At 47.4% G+C, this 17,575-nt stretch overlaps 1 protein-coding gene across 3 annotated transcripts in view; it reads right to left on the reverse strand.

The window, feature by feature from the left end:
* Positions 1–12,098: 12,098 nt before the first annotated feature.
* LOC127578307 (serine/threonine-protein kinase 38-like) overlaps positions 12,099–17,575 on the reverse strand; it is a 62,457-nt gene continuing 56,980 nt past the window's right edge. For all 3 annotated transcript variants that reach the window (XM_052030190.1, XM_052030189.1, XM_052030191.1), the window contains exon 14: positions 12,099–13,582. In XM_052030190.1, coding sequence (XP_051886150.1) covers positions 13,455–13,582 — 128 coding nt within the window. In that variant the 3' untranslated portion in view covers positions 12,099–13,454. The remainder of the gene's footprint in view (positions 13,583–17,575) is intronic.

Genomic DNA, 17,575 nt, shown 5'->3' on the forward strand with positions numbered 1-17,575 from the left:
AACAAAAAGTGCAAAGTGATCAAAGTGGTCATTGTATTGGTACACTGAGGTAGTGATTAGGGTTGTGCCGGTCGGTTCAAGAACTGAATGGTTGAAGGGAAGTAGCTGTTCCTGAACCTGGTGGTGTGGGACTTCAGGCTTCTGTACCTCCTGCCCAATGGGAGCTGCGAGAAGATGGCACGGCCCGGATGGTGGGGATCTTTGATGATGGATGTTGCCTTCTTGAGGCAGCGCCTCCTGTAGATACTCCCGAAGGTGGGGAGGGATGTGCCCGTGATGTATTGGGCAGAGTCCACTACTCTCTCCTACTCCCATTGACCGGCATTTGGTCCATGGCCTATTATTATTTTGCAATTCAAATACCTGTCCAGACGCTCCCCAAATTATGTGAGAGTACCTGCTTCTACCACCCCTCTGGCAGTGGACAGAACCTAACATTGCGCTCTTGGGGAGAAAGTTTAAAATTTCCCTGATCTGAGCTCACCGCCCTAACCCAGACTGGGCAAACACTGACCCCTGCTGGTGCGGGGGATATGACACCTTATAATTTTCACATAACCGCATTAAATTGCAGCCCTTTCACAAGCTCCAGGGATTTCCTTCTGCGATGATTCATTGTCACTAGGAGAGACTGACTGCCTCTTTAAAAACAGCGTTGCTGCAGGAAAAGAAATTGGTCTGGAAGCCAGTTAATTCCACCAGCCAGGAGGTGGCACCGTGGGAACACTCCTGAGGTAGGGTTACCAACCCAAGCGGGATGAATGCCTGGAGGTCTGATCACAATGCTCTGCAGTCTCCATGCATCTTTCTCCTGCCATTGGCCAGCCAACATGCCCATCATTGTGATGCTCCGCCTTCCCATGCCCAATTGCGGGGAGACTCCAATATCTCTGCTGCTTCTTGATCATCTCCCTCTGTTGCCCATAGTTTTTAAAAATAATAACAAAAGGTGAAGAAAGTGTCACACGTTTATAGAGTCACACAGCACAGAAACAGATCCTTCGGCCCAATTGGTCCATGCCAACCAAAATTCCTATCTAAGCTAGTCCCATTTTCCGGTGTTTGGCCCCTATCCCTCTAAACCTTTCCTATCCATGGACCTGTCCAAGTGCCTTTTAAATGTTGTTAATGTACCTTCCTCAACCACTTCCTCATTTTATAAGATCATCCCTCATTCTCCTACACTCCAGTGAATAAAGTCCCAGCCTGCTCAACCTCTCTCCATAACTCAGTCCCTCAAGTCCCAGCAACATCCTCGTAAATCTCCTCTGTAATCTTTCCAGTTTAATGGCATCTTTCCGACAGCAGGGTGACCAAAGCTGAACACAATGTTCTTAAGATAAGATAAGATCTTTATTAGTCCCATATACATTGAAACACACAGTGAAATACATCTTTTGCATAGTGATTTTTTGGGGCGGCAGCCCGCAAGTGTCGCCACGCTTCCGGCACCAACATAGCATGCCCACAACTTCCTAACTTGTACGTCTTTGGAATGTGGGAGGAAACCAGAGCACCCGGAGGAAACCCACACAGACACATGGGGAGAACGTACAAACTCCTTATAGACAGTGGTCGGATTTGAATCCAGGTCGCTGGCACTGTAAAGCGTTATGCTAACCACTATGCTACCGTGCCTGCCCATCTCGGCCTCAACTTGTTTCTCCAAAGCCTTTGCAATAAAGTCCTAGAAGGCTGAGATACCTGCCCTGAGCTGCAAGGCAATAGAGTACACCCGTGTTCCTCTCTTACTTATTATGGCACATCAGGGAGCCTATTCAGCCCATTGGGTCCATGCCAGCTCCCATCAGAGTAATCTCATTAATCCTATTTCCCCTTTTTATTTCCCTGTACCTCTACAATGTTATCCTGTCTTGCATGCCTTTGATCTTTTTTGCTATATACCTACACCAGAGGTCATTTACAGTGGCTGATTGACCCACTCGCATGTGTAGGAGGAAACCCACCCAGTGACAGAGCAAACAGACTAAACACAGGCAACACCTGAGCTCAGGATCAATCCCAGCTCTCCAGAGCTTTGAGGCAACAGCACTAACTGCTGTACCACTGTGTCTAACTGCTGTCTACATCGATGGTGCTGAGGTCGAGAGGGTTGGGAGCTTCAAGTTCCTGGGAGTGAACATCACCAACAGCCTGTCCTGGTCAAATCACGTAGAAGACACGGCCAAGAAAGCTCACCAGTGCCTCTACTTCCTCAGGAGGCTAAAGAAATTTGGTTTGTCCCCTTTGACTCTCACCAACTTTTACCGATGCACCATAGAAAGCATCTTATCTGGATGTATCACGGCTTGGGACGGCAACTGCTCTGCCCAGGACTGCAAGCAACTGCAGAGAGTTGTGGACACAGCCCAGCATTTGTAAGACAAGCTTTTCACTGTACCTCGGTACAAGTGACAATAATAAACCAATACCAATACCATTTTCACCTGAGGTTTATTGTTTTATGAGGGAGGTGGGGTGGGGATTGTTGGCGATTCTGTTCTCTGATGTGGTTTACGTGAACTTGATTTGCCCCCAGATCAGGATCAAACACTCCCTAGTTATATACAGGGCAGGTACAGAGTATATTTGTACCTTTGGACCCTATGATGCCAGTAATCAGAAGATCACTTTCTACATAATATTCCTCCTTTCAACAAGGTTTATTGCATGTACTCTGGTGAAATATGGGATGTTCTACCATGCTTACACAAGTACCGTGGTCACAGTCTGCTAATTGCCTTGAAGTCTAGCTGCTCCTGTTAACAAGGGCCATGGCTATGTATGAACTGCATCAATGAATCAGATGAAAGGATGAACTAGGCGGGAAAGTCAGTTGTGCCGTTGCCAAGAGCCGGGTTAATTAATTGGGTGAAAGGACAGCAGGTTGGAAATGTGAGATTATTATCTGTGGGAGGGAGAATACGGTGCAAGGTCTTTTTCCAAATGATGAACAACTAGTCAGTGTTGTTGTACTGGTCTGTGAAACGCTGAAGGCAAGCACACAGCTCCTGCAGGCAATCAGGAAGGAATGTTGATCTTTATTTGGAGTACAAAAGTAAAAGTCTCGTCGAGATTGTACAGGGTGTGAGTGAGACCCAACCTGAAGTACTTGGTGCAGCTGAAAACCACGATGATGCTGGAGGAACTCAGCAGGCCAGGTAGCATCCGTGGAGAAAAACAGGTGGTCAGCGTTTCGGGTCAGGACCCTTCTTCAGGACTGAAGATAGGAAAAGGGGAGATGATGACCCTGGGGAGTAACCCCTGCTCCCCTCTTTTGTCCACCTATCACTGCTCTGCTTTTCCCTCCTATATATCGGGCTTCCTCTTTTTCTATCTTCAGTCCTGAAGAAGGGTCCTGACCCGAAACATTGACCGCCTGCTTTTCTCCACGGATGCTGCCTGGCCTGCTGAGTTCCTCCAGCATCATCGTGGTTTTCATCTAGATTCCAGCATCTGCGGTCCTTTGTTTCTCTAGTACTTGGTGCAGTTGAGCCCCTTATCTGTAAAAGGATATATTGGGGGTCAAGGAGCCAGACAGCACAGAAACAGGCCCTTCGGCCCAACTCACTCTTGCCGAGCAAGATGCCCAAATAGCTAGTCCCCGTGTTTGACCCATATCTCTCTGAACCCTTCCTGTTCATCTACCTGTCCAAGTGCCCTTTAAATGTTGTTAACGTACCTGCCTCACCCACTTCCTCTGGCAACTCGTTCCATATACTCACCACCCTCTGGGTGAAAAGGTTGCCCCTCAGGTCCCTCTCAAATCTCTCCCCTCTCATCTTAAACCCGTGCCCACTAGTTCTTGATTCCCCAACCCTGGGAAAAGATGTATGCATTCACCTTTTCTATGCCCCTCATGATACACACCTCTATAAGGTCACCCCTCAGTCTCCTATATTCCAAGGAACAATGTCCTAGCCTGCCCAACCTCTCCCTATAACTCAGGCCCTCAAGTCCTGGCAACACCTTGCCGGGACATTTTGCTGGAATGAAGGGACTTTCCGATGAGAATATTCGGCTCAAACACACTGGGACTTAGAAGAATGCAAAATGCCATTGAGACATGACAGCTTCGGAGAGGGATTGACTGTGGATGATAAGAGGCCATTTCCTCAGGCTTTAAGAGTCCGGAACACAACACTCCATCTCAGGATAAGGAGTTTCCTTTCAAGAAGAGAGAAGAAAATTTTTCCCGACTCCAAGGATTGTAAATCATCAGAATTCCAGATCTCAGAGGGCTGAAGATATTCTAGCTGAGAAGTTTTGGACCTTAAGGGAATCAAGTGTGGATCGATCAAATGGGAAAGTGAGCACAAGGCACAGAAGTGGAGCAGACGTGAGGACCATGTGGTCTAATGCATGAGCTATGAGTAAGCATGGTTTATTAGCATGGGTACAGGGTTAGTTAACAAATGGAAACTGAGCTGGGATACGTGGATTGTTCTCAGCTTGGCAAGCTGAAACTGATGCTCAGTGCTGGATTGTCAACCCTCTACATCAGACAATCTCCATACAATCTATGTTTCCTGACAGAAGTTTATAAGATTATGAGAGGTATAGACAGGGTAGACAGTCAGAACCTTTTTCCCAGGATGAAAATGTCAAATACTAGAAGATGTACATTTAAGGTGAGAGGTAGAAAGTTTAAAGGAGATGTGTGGGGCAGGTTTTTTATACAGAGAGCGGTGGGTGCCTGGAACGGGCTGTCAGGGGTGGTGGTGGAGGCAGATACCATAGTGCTTTGGTATTGGAATTGGTTTCTTGTTGTCACTTGTACCGTGAAAAACTTGCATACCGTTCATACAGATCAATTCATTACACAGTGCATTGAAGTAGTACAGGGAAAAACAATAACAGAATACAGAGTAAAGTGTCACAGCTACAGGGAAGTGCATTGCAGGTAGACAATAATGTGCAAGGTCATAACCAGGTAGATCATGAGGTCAGAATCCATCTCATCGTATAAGGGAACCATTCAATTGTCTTATCACCGTGGGATAGAAGCTGTCCTTGAGCCTGGTGGTACGTGTCCTCAGGCTCCTGTATCTTCTGCCTGATGGGAGAGGAGAGAAGAGAGAATGTCTAGGGTGGGTGGGGACTTTGATTATGCTGGCTGCTTCACCAAGGTATAGACAGAGTCTGTGGAGGGGAGGCTGGTTTCTGTGATGTGCTGAGCTGTGTCCACAACTCTCTGCAGTTTCTTGTGGTCCCGGGCAGAGCAATTGCTGTACAAAGCCATGATACATCCGGATAGGTATGATGATATGGTGATTGATAAAAGTTGCAGAAAGTTGGATAAAATTTAGTGGCGTTTAAGAGGCTGTTAGACAGACACCTGAACATGCAGGGAATGGAGGGTTATGGACAACGTGCAGGCAGTAGGGGTTTAGTTTAATTTGGCATCATGTTCAGCACAGACATGGTGGGCCGAAGGGCCTGTTCCTGTGCTGTGCCGTTCTGTGTTCTATGTTCTGTCTTCTGTTGATGACTTTGATGAAGAGTCAGGTGCACTGTCAGAAAATTTGCTACCTATGCAAGAAGTACGTGGGAGAGTAGGTTGTGAGGAGGGTGCAGAGCGTCCGCAAAGGGACAGAAAGGTCAAGGGAGTGGGCAAAGGATGACAGATGGATTATAATGTGGGGAAAGGTGAGATTATCCACTCCAGCAGGAAGTGTTAAATGAGAGATGACAGAAGCTGCTGTACAGGAGGATCTAAAGAAATTAGATCCTAATTTATTGGAGCTTAGAGGAATGAGGGGTTACCTCACTGAGACATGAGATCCTTAGAAGGCACAACAAGAGAAACATCAAGATGTTTCTACTGGTGGGGAGTCTCAGACGGAGGAAAATGGTTACAAGATTAGGGGCGGTTCCTTTAAACCTGAGGTGTGCAGGACCTCATCACAGGAGAACGCAAGAACATAGGAGCAGGAGTAGGCCACTCGGCCCCTCAATCCTGCCCCACCATTCAATACAATCATGGCTGACCTGTGCTGGCCTCAACTCTCCTTCTCTGCCAGTTGCCTACAGCCCTCAATTCCTCGACCTTCCAAATATTTATCCACTTGGAGCATTGTGTTCAGTTCTGGTCACCTCATTATAGGAAGGATGTGGAAGCTTTAGAGAGGGTGCAGAGGAGATTTACCAGGATGCTGCCTGGATTGGAGAGCATGTCTTATGAGGATAGGTTGAGTGAGCTGGGGCTTTTCTCTTTGGAGAGAAGGAAGATGAGAGGTGACCTGACAGATGATAAAGAGGCACAGATCGAGTGGACAGTCAGAGACTTTTCCCCAGGGCGACAATGGCTAACACGAAGGGACATAATTTTAAGGTGATTGGAGGAAGGTATAAGGGGGATGTCAGGGGTAAGTTTTTTACACAGAGAGTGGTGGGTGTGTGGAACGCACTGCCGGCAGAGGTTGTGGGGGCAGATACATTAGGGACATTTAAGAGACTCTTAGATAGACACATGAATGATAGAGAAATGGAGGGCTATGTGGGAGGGAAGGGTTAGATAGATCTTAGAGCAGGATAAAATGTCAGCACAACATTGTGGGCCGAAGGGCCTGTACTGTGCTGTAATGTTCTATGTTCTATGTTCCATCTCCACCTTCAATATATCCAATGATCCGGTCTCCACCGCCCTGGGGGACAGAGAATTCCAGAGATCTGAGATTTCTCCACATCTCAGTTTTAAATGACCGGCCCTTGTTTTGTAGCTCTGTCCCCTTGTTCCCGACTCTCCCACTGGTGGACAGGGGATTGAACATCGGGCATTCTCTACCCTGGAGTGTTATGGAGGCTGGATCACTTGGGGAAGTTAAAGAGGATGAAAGTACATTCTTGAAAGATGAGGGGACTGGCAGAAGAGATGAAGCCTGGGGCAGATATTGAACAGCAGGACAGGTTTGAGGGGCAGAGTGGCCTCCTCCTGCTATTTTGTTATGTTCTGGTACAGCAGGAAAGATCAGCAGCTGAAGGAGATGGAGAGAAGGGAATAGCAGAGTTGCTTCAGTGGCCGGCTGAGGGCCTCCTCCCATGCTGGGTGATGGAAACACCTGTGGAAGTTCACCCACGGCCGATTTTCACCCACTTACCTCTGGGATTCACGCTTGAAATCCTGCAGCTGGATCAGACAGTCTCCACCAAATCCAGTGGGATATCGGGAGAGGCAGATAACGGAGGGAGTGTGGAGCTCGCTGGCAGAGGGTGGTTGCTTCAAAGAGCAGCAGGCGATTTCAGAGGAGCAACGGAATCACACAGCACGGAAACAGGCCCTTCGGCCCAACCTGTCCTTGCTGACCAAGATTCTCATTTGCCCATATCCCTCTAAACCTTTCCTATCCATGGACCTGTCCAAGTGCCTTTTAAATATTGTTAATGTACCTGTCTCAACCACTTCCTCTGGCAGCTCGTTCCACATACGGACCACCCTCTGGGTGATAGAGTTGCCCCTCAAGTTCCTATTAAATCTCTCCCCTCTCACCTTAAACCTTTAAACCTGTGCCCTCTAGTTCTTGAATCCCCAACCCTGGGGACACAGACTGTGCGCATTCACCCTATCTACGCCCCTCATGATTTTATACACCTCTATGAGATCACCCCTCATTCTCCTACGCTCCAATGAAAAGAGTCCCAACCTGCTCAACCTCTCTCCATAACTCAGTCCCTTGAGCCCCGGCAACATCCTCATAAATCTCCTCTGCACTCCTTCCAGTTTAACAGCATCTTCCCTATAGCAGGGCAACCAAAACTTATAAGATATGTAAACACACAGTGAAAAGCATCTTTTGCGTCGTGTTCTGGGGGCAGCCCGCAAGTGTCGCCACGCTTCCGGTGCCAACATAGCATGCCCACAATTTCCTAACAGAACACAATATTCCAAATACGGCCTCACCAACATCTTGTCCGAAGTGGATTAACCGGCAAAGGCGCAGGAAGGAAGGTGGGAGGTTGGTGATGCAGAGCAGAAGCACCACATGGGGTGTCCGAGCCGGAACACAGGTGACTGCATGTGCTGGAATCAGCACAACTGATGAGCCCTCCCAGCAGTTAGAACAAAGGCCAGCACAGGAACTGGCCCTTCGGCCCAGCACGTCTGCACCAACCACGATGCCAAATTAAACTAATCCCACCTGCTGGCACATGATCCGTATTCCTCCACTCCCTGCCTGTTCATGTGTCTGTATAAATGCCTCTTAAATGTCACTATAGTGTCTGCTTCCATTACCTCCCCTGGCAGCCTGTTCCAGGCACCCACCGCTCTCTGTGTAAATAACACACCCCACACATCTCCTTTAAACTTTCCTCCTCTCACCTTAAACCTTTGCCCTCTAGTATTTGACATTTCTACCCTGGGGAAACGACTCTTTCTTTTGACCTTATCTGTGACTCTCATAATTTTATGATGCATCTCTATAGAACTCTGGCTAGGCTGCATTTAGAGTATTGCGTGCAATTCTGGTCACCTCACTATAGGATGTCGAGGCTTTAGAGAAGGTGCAGAGGAGGTTTACCAGGATGCTGCCTGGATTAGAGAGCATGTGCTATCAGGAGAGGCTGGACAAACCTGGGCTCTTTTCTCTGGAGCGATGGAGGCTGAGGGGTGATCTGTGATCTGAGGGGTGTATAAAATTATGAGGGGCATAGGGTGAACAAGCAATATCTTTTTCCCATTATTGAGCGATCCAATACCAGAGGGCATGCATTTAAGGTGAGAGGGGGTAGATTCATAACAGATGCGAGGGGTATGTTTTTTTACTGAGAGTGGTGGATGCCTGGAATGCGTTGCCTGATAGGGTGGTGGAGGCAAATTCATTGGGGGCTTTTAAGAGGGGCTTGGATGGGCACATGAATGAGAGGAACATGGAGGGATATGGGCAATCTGTAGTTAGGAGGGATTAGCTATGTCAGCACAACATTGTGGGCCGAAGAGCCTGTTCTGTGCTGTACTGTTCTATGTTCTATATACTTCTATCAGGTTGTCCCTCAGCTATGTTTTTTCTCTGTGTAGTACATTTGTGTTGCAACTCTTATGTGCTAATTTTAACCTTTTTTGCATCAATTACCATCAAAGGAAATAAAAACACAGCAATTGGGAACATGCTAACTGACGGCTGTTGAAGGATTCTCATGATGTGGGTGTGGCAGGCAAGGCCAAATGGTGCCCCTCCCAGAGATGGAAGCTGCTCCTTTATAACCCTTTCATTGGTAAATTTAGACAGTAAGTTTGCAGATGATACTAAAATAGGTGGTATTGTGAAGAAGGTTATCAACAATTACAGCGAGATCTTGATCAGCTGGGTAAGTGGGCTGAGGACTGGCAAATGGAGTTTAATTCAGATAGGTGTGACATGTTGCATTTTGGAATATCAAGTCAAGGTAGGAATTTCACAGTGAACAGCAGGGCCCTGGGGAGTGTTGTAGAACAGAGGGACCTTGGAGTTCAAGTACATCGTTCCCTGAAAGTGGAGTCACAGGTAGACAAGGTGGTGAAGAAGGCTTTCGGCATGCTGGCCTTCATCAGTCAGGGCACTGAGTATAGAAGTTGGGATGTTACGTTGCAGTTGTACAAGTTGTTGGTGAGGCCACATTTAGAGTATTGTGTTCAGTTTTGGTCACCCTGCTGTAGGAAAGATTATATTCAATTGGAAAGAGTGCAGAAAAGATTTACGAAGATGTTGCCAGGACTTGAGGGACTGAGTTATAGGGAGAGGTTGGGCAGACTAGAACTTTTTACCCTGGAGCGTAGGAGAATGAGGGGTGACCTAGGGTGAAAGCATTCAGTGTTTCAAGAATCAAGAACTAGAGGGCATAGGTTTAAGGTGAGAGGGGAAATACTTAATAGGAACCTGAGGGGAAATTTTTTTTATACAGAGGCTGGTGTATATATGGAACGAGCTGCCAGAGGAAGCGGTTGAGGCAGGTACAAAAATAAAGTTTAAAAGACACTTGGATAGGTACATGGAAAGGAAAGGTTTAGAGGGATATGAGCTAAATGTGGGCAAATGGGACTAGCTTAGATGGGCATCTTGGTTGGCATGGACCAGTTGGGCCGAAGGGACTGTTTCTGTGCTGTATGACTCTATATACGGATTATGGGTGCTAAGTCACTTCGGATAAGGTTCACCTACGTTGTGCTGGAGATGGAACCTCAGGTGTGGAACAGGTAAAAGGTGGGCTGGGAGAATTCATTCTTTCAGCCACACAGTCACTTGCAGATCAGAAGTTCTTTTTGCGATATGACAACTGTGCCGAGAGTTCCTTGTTACTTATGGAAGCAATCCAGACATTTTGCACAACCTGCAGAATGCCACAGCCTCACTGCTGTGAGGTTCAGTCCTGACCTCGGTTTGCATGTTCTCTGAGTGGATTTCCCCCGGGTGCTCCGGGTTTCCTCCCACATCCCAAAGATGTGTGGGTTGGTAAGTTAATTTGCCACTGTAAATTGCCCCTAGTGTGTTGGTGAGGGGTAGAATCTTGGTGGGAGAGGTGCGTAGATGGGGATGTGGGGAGAATAAAATGGGATTTGTGTAGGATTGATAGTCAGAATGGACTCGATGGGCGGAAAGGCCTGGTTCCGTGCTGTATCTCTCTATGACTAAGACGTAGAGCCAGTTGTATTCTGGCTGCGGTTGGTTGGAGGAGGGGCCTTTGCTGAGGTGTTACGAAATCTCCCAGCTCTCGAGAGGTTCCACAGCCACAATGGCAGGCGTGGGCACAGTAGTGTAGTGGTTACAGTAATGCTTCACAGCGCCAGCGACCTGGGTTCAATTCTGGCCACTGTCTGTAAGGAGTTTGTACGTTCTCCCCGTGCCTGCGTGGGTTTCCTCCGGGTGCTCCGGTTTCCTCCTACATTCCAAAGACGTATGGGTTAGGAAGTTGTGGGCATGCTATGTTGGTGCCAGAAGCGTGGCGACACTTGTGGGCTGCCCCCAGAACACTCTACGCAAAAGATTCATTTCACTGTGTGTTTCAATGTACGTGTGACTAATAAAGAAATCTTAATCTTAAAACTTACCACCTCAAGCATGGAACACTGTTGACCCACAGTGCAATACTTCCCTGAATGTTGCAACAAAATGCCTTGCTGATGGCAAGGGTTGGGATTTAACTTTTAAATCTCCAAATCAGACGAGTGCACACGTCAAAATACAGGCAGACTTAGAGTCAGAGAGGGATACGGTGCAGAAACACACCCCTCAGCCCACCAAGTCTGCACCAACCATCAAACACCCATTTACACCAATCCTACACTGATCCCATAGAACATTACAGCACAGTACAGATCCTATGGCCTACAATGTTGTGCCGACATTTTATCCTGCTCTAGGATCCATCTAACCCTTCCCTCCCACATAGACCCCCATTTCTCTATCATTCATGTGGCTATCTAAGAGTCTCTTAAATGTCCACATTCCCACTAACTCCCCCAGATTGAGACCTGTCTGAAAGAACAGCAGCTGAGGCACAAAGATCAATGGCAGTAGCAAAACTGCCCAATTTTGTGGTGGTGCTGACTTGTTTATGGTTGGACTGTGAAAATGGGAACACCTACAGGAGACTGTACATACACCGTTAGACAGGGAAATCCAGAAACTGGAGACACAAGAGACTGCAGATGCCGGAATCTGGAGCAACACACAATCTGCTGGAGGAACTCAGTGGGTCGAGCAGCATCTGTGGGGGGAAAGGGATTGTCGACGTTTTGGATCAGAATCCTGCATCAGGGTTTCAACCTGAAACGTCGACAATTCCTTGCCTCCCACAGACGCTGCTCGACCCGCTGAGTTCCTCCAGCAGATTGCTTGTTCTCTGAAATCCAGAAGCCGCTGTACTTTCTCCAGCTTCAGTGAATTGCCCCGACTTCAACATTAAACACAATGTTCTATAAAGTTCACGGAAAGCATCAGGTCAGACAAAAAAGACGTGTCGACAAATAAAATGCAGAATGGAGGGAAATGGAAGTCGACTTTTCGGGTCGAGACCCTTCATTTGGACTGGGTGGTGTGAATGGTTGTAAAAATCAGGAAGGGATGTGACACATCGAAATCAGCCAAATAAGTAAAACAACAAACAAAGTTAGAAAACTGCTTTACTATAGCTTTTCTTAAAAAAAAACATGTACAACATTTCAGTACAGAATATTCTAAAGGGTCATAAGACAAAGTTGCTCAAACAGAACCTGACATCAACAAGAAAGAATCTTTGGTATTTTTTAAAATATAAAACGAAATGCCACACAATGGCCCAGCTGTGGAAATGCCAAACTACAGCGTGGTAAATAGCCAACTGAGACTTGAGCATGGATAGTCGGCAGCACCTTGTACATTCTACATACTGACGTGGCCCCATGTCATACACAATAATGGAAACTATTGAAATCCAAAGCCCCAAGGAACCAACAGGCAAGCTCGTTCATCAGTTCCCCATCCCTCTCACAACCACCACAGTGACTGTTTCATTGAAGTTTAAGTTAGCTCTGGTAGTTAACAGAATTGGCATTGAGGAATTCCTTCATCTGCTGTCCACAGTGGGACTTGAACTCCCAACTGTGATCACAGAAACACAGCAGTTGGCAACTTGAGTACTAAAAGAACTTGCACTTGGCAGTGCTGGGGATGGGACCGGTGGATACAATACACAAGACTTATTTCTACAGCACCAACTTAGGACATTCCAGAGGACCTAACCGACCTCTGTGTAGTATAGCTACTGTCGTAAGTTTTAGGGGAGACAAAAACACGCAGGTGACAATTTATACATAGCAAGATCCCACAAACAAAAGTTGTTATTGATCAGATCCTCTGCTTAATGGTGACCTTGCTCAAGCCCAGCACACTAGGGAGAACTGCCTTGCTTGTCTTTGAGTAATCCCACCAAGACAGTAAAATGACCTTGGTTTAATATCCCACCTGGTAACTCTGACAGTGCAGCATTCCCTCTGTACTGCAGTGGAGGGTCAGCCTGTATTGTCCTCACGTCTGTGGAGTAGGGCTCAAGGACACATGCTTCTGACTCATAGGTGAGAGTGTGACCCTAAATCAACCTCTGGTGCCACAGGGAGCAGCCTATAATCTTCTAATGTCCCGGAATGGGCTTGTGGCATCTACCTCTCAATTCAGACCCAATTCTCTGTAAATAATCCCGTCTCGCTCAGTTACACAGTGGCATAATTGGATCATTTCACCCATGGGACCCCAGCATTGAAAGACCAAACAGACAGGCAAGTGGCAAATCTGCCGGTCTCACCCCAAGGACACGCAGAGGGGGAGAATCCAGGAACGGAGTGTGGCTTAGCCTTGGCTATCCCAAGTACAATTATTCTGATGGGGCAGGAACTCCTAACCCAGGGGAATTTTCATCGACTTGGATATTCTGAACGTGAAGTAGGAACTCTTCAGGAGGGCAAGCGATGGGTTACTGTAGATCCCTGGCACATCACAGCATCTTCAAAGCTTCTCTGACTTCATGTAAGATGGGATGGTTCCGCGGGCAGTCAGACCTTCGAACCTCTTGTACGTGTAGTTGATGAAGACCCAATCCTTAGATTTATAATCAGATTCAGCCTCATTTGGCACTGGAATCAAAAGCAAAGAGTAAAGAGAACAGGATTGATCACAATCACATTCCAACAGGACCTGCTATTGGTATTTCCAAGTTCTATGTGGACCGGTAAATTATGTTGTATCTGGTAGTACCTTACATAACCTCAGATTCTAACAGTGCACAGTTAACGGCAGGACCCTTAACAATGTTGGTGTACAGAGGGATCTTGGGGTCCAGGTCCATAGCTCCCTGAAAGTGGTTGCACATGTTGACAGGGTGGTAAAGAAAGCGTACGGCGTGATTGCCATTATTAGTCAAAGCACTGAGTTCAAGAGTCAGGAACTTACGTTGCAGCTTTATAAAACTCTGGTTAGGCTGCATCTGGAGTATTGCATTCAATTCTGGTCGCCCCATTATAGGATGTGCAGGCTTTGGAGAGGGTGCAGAAGAGGTTCACCAGGATGCTGCCTGGATTAGGGGGCATGTGCTATAAGGACAAACTTGGGTTGTTTCCTCTGGAGCGGCGGAGGGTGAGGGGAGACCTGATAGAAGCTAAAAAAATTATGGGAGACAGAGACAGAGTAGATAATCAGAATCTCTTCCCCAGGGTCGAAATGTCTAATACCAGAGGGCATGTATTTAAGGTGAGAGGGGGTAAGTCCAAAGGAGATGTGCGGGGCAGGTTTTTTTCTCACACAGAGAATGGTGGGTGCCTGGAATGTGCTGCCGGGGTGGGGGTGGAGGCAGATACAATAGAGGCGTTAGAAGAGGCTCTCAGATAGGCACATGGATGTGCAGAGAATGGAGGGAGATGGACCTTGTGCAGGCAGAGGGGATTAGTTGAATTAGGCGTTCAATTACTGGTTTAATTTGTTGGCACAACATCGTGAGCCGAAGGGCCCGTTCCTGTGCTGCACTGTTCTATGTTCTATACTGTACTATGTTCCCAAGGCAAGTCCAAGCAGTGTGGAACATTATAGCTCAGGTGAAGGCCATTTGGCCTTCTGTGCCCATGCTGGCTGCTCATCCCTGCACCATTTGTATCTACCTGAACAAATGGATGAGACCTCAGATTAACCCAAGTCGTTTAACTGCTTCTACATTGGGTTTAAGGGCAGACGGCCAGCAGCGACGTTACAAACAGTGCAGCCGCAACAAGCAATGAGAAGGGCCGATGGAATGTTGGTCTTCATTGCAAAGGGCAGGCAGGCGGACGGCACAGTGGTACAGCTGGTAGAGCTGCTGCCTCACAGCGCCAGGGACCCGGGTTCAATCCTGACCTCCGGTGCTGTCTGTGTGGAGTCCGCACGTTCTCCCTGTGACCGTGTGGGTTTCCCCCAGGTGCTCTGGTTTCCTCCCACAGCCCAACAACGTGTGGTTGGTGGGTTAATTGGCCGCTGTAAGTTGCCTCTAGTGTGTAGGCGAGGGGTAGTATCTGGGGGGAGTTGATGGGAAAGTGGGGAGAATAAAGTGGGATTAGTGTAAATGGGTGGTTGATGGTCGGCAAGAACTCAATGGGCCAAAGGGCCTGTTTCTGTGCTGTATGACTGAACGATTCTTACTACAACTGTAGAGTTGTCTACAACTGTAGACATTGCACATACACTATGCATATACATAGAAACTCCATGGCAATACTGGGTACAGTTTGGTCACCTTGTTTAAAGCAGGACACATTTGTCTTGGAGGTAGTTCAGAGAATCATAGAATCAGAGAACATAGGACAGTACAGCACAATACAGGCCCTTCGGCCCACAATGTTGTGCTGACCTTTAAACCTCGCCTAAGACTATCTAACCCCTTCCTCCCACATATCCCTCTATTTTAAATTCCTCCATATGCTTACCTAGCAATCTCTTGAATTTGACCAATGTACCTGCCTCCACCACCACAGCAGGCAGCGCATTCCATGCCCCAACCACTCTCTGGGTAAAAAACCTTCCTCTGATATCTCCCTTGAACTTCCCACCCATTCCTTTAAAGCCATGCCCTCTTGTATTGAGCATTGGTGCCCTGGGAAAGAGGCGCTGGCTGTCCACTCTATCTATTCCTCTTAATATTTTGTACACCTCTATCATGTCTCCCCTCATCCTCCTCCTCTCCAAAGAGTAAAGCCCCAGCTCCCTTCGTTGGGAACTTAGAAGGTTGATTACTGAGATGAAGAGGGTTGACAAGGTTGGCACTGTACGCACCGAAGTTAGAATTACGAGAGCTGATCTCACTCAGGTACAAGAGTTTGAGGGGGTGTGGGAGAAGCTAGAGTGAGGGAGGGTGATGAATCATGTCAGGTTTCCACCCCAGGAGGTCGTGGATGCTGTTAGATTCCTGCTCCCCATCCCAACGGCAGTTGTAGAACATTAGTCCAGAGCCCGTCATAGACCCAGCTGAAAAGTGGACAAATTTACCTTTGTGTTTCTTCTGGAGGCAGAGTCTGTAGCTGAGCCCTACAGCACGGAAACAGGCCCTTTGGCCCAACTGGTCCATACCGACCAAGATACCCCGTTCAAGATAGTCCCATTTGCCAGTGTTTGGCCCATAACCTTCTAAACCTTTCCAATCCACGTACCTGTCCAACTGTCTTTTAAAAGTTGTTATTGTACCTGCCTCAGCCACTTCCTCTGGCAGCTCGTTCCACATACATACCACCCTTTGTGTAAAAAGCTGCCCCTCAAGTTCCTATTAAATCTTTCCCCTCTCACCTTAAACCTATGCTCTCTAGTTACCTGGGACAAAGACTGTGCACATTCATCCTATCGATGCCCCTCATGATTTTATACTCCTCTATAAGATCACCCCTCAGTCTCCTACGAATAAAGTCCCAGCCAGTCCAACCTCTCCCCAAAACTCAGTCCCTCAAGTCCTGGCAACATCCTTGTAAATCTCTTCTGCACTCCTTCCATTTAATAACATCCAATAGCAGGGCGACCAAGACGGAACACAATACTCCAAGTGTGGCCTCACTAGCGTCCTGTACAACCGCACCATGACCTCCCAACTTTTATACTCGTTACCCTGACCGATGAAGGCCAGCATGCCAAAAGCCTTCTTCACTACCCTGTCTACCTGTGACTCCACTTTTAGTGAACCATGTACTTGTACTCCAAGGACTCCCCAGTGTTCTGCAACACTCCCCAGGGTCCTGCTGTTCACTGTGAAAGTCCTACCTGGATTTTACTTTCCAAAGTGCAACACCTCACACTTATCCGACTTAAACTCCATTTGCCACTCCTCGGCCCACCCTGTAATCTTTGATAACCTTCTTCATTGTCCACTTTACCACCTATTTTAGTGTCATCTAAGTAAAATAAAAAAACAAGAAATTCTAGTGCAGTCATTGGGCACAACAGGAGGGTGTCAGAAAATGGGGTTTTTGGTCCTTCCCCCCAGCAGAACATTACCCTGTCTCCCAGGTCTCACACACCACCAACCAGGTGTTGCATGTTTCTGTAGCCTGGAACGTCTTAACTCATTCTCCGACCTGATGCTCATCAAACACTAGTCCAACAAGGCAGGTGAACACACACCAACCTGGCAGGTGAATCACTGGTAAATGAGACAGGTAAATGTACACCGGTTTTGCAGGTCAACCACTGGTCCAACAAGGTACTGGCAAGTCACGTTGCCCGAGGAGTGTCCTTACAACAGGTCCTTCAGCGTTCCAAAAGGAGTGTTGTCCGGGGAATCATATCATCCAGTCACCCCTGACCAGCAAATCGCTTCAGTGTCACGAAAGTTGCTCACAAAGGGGCATGCCAGTTGAATTTGCCAATTAGCTCATTGCAACCATTTCCCCCAATCAGAATCGGGTAAAATTAATTTTCAAACTCCGATGCAATCTAATTTCCAAACCTACATGAAAAGGAGATTTTAACTGAGTGAACATTTTATCTTTCCCTCTCCCCAAGTACTCAGTTGCGCCACTTTGTCTTGTGATAATAAGTTGCCCAGATCTTTATCACCGGCTTCAAGGCCCCTGTTTATGACCACTCAGCTTCATTAAAACATTTTGTTCCTGTGTCATTCA

Source organism: Pristis pectinata, chromosome 15 (genome assembly GCF_009764475.1).
Source record: "Pristis pectinata isolate sPriPec2 chromosome 15, sPriPec2.1.pri, whole genome shotgun sequence".
NCBI lineage: Eukaryota > Metazoa > Chordata > Chondrichthyes > Rhinopristiformes > Pristidae > Pristis > Pristis pectinata.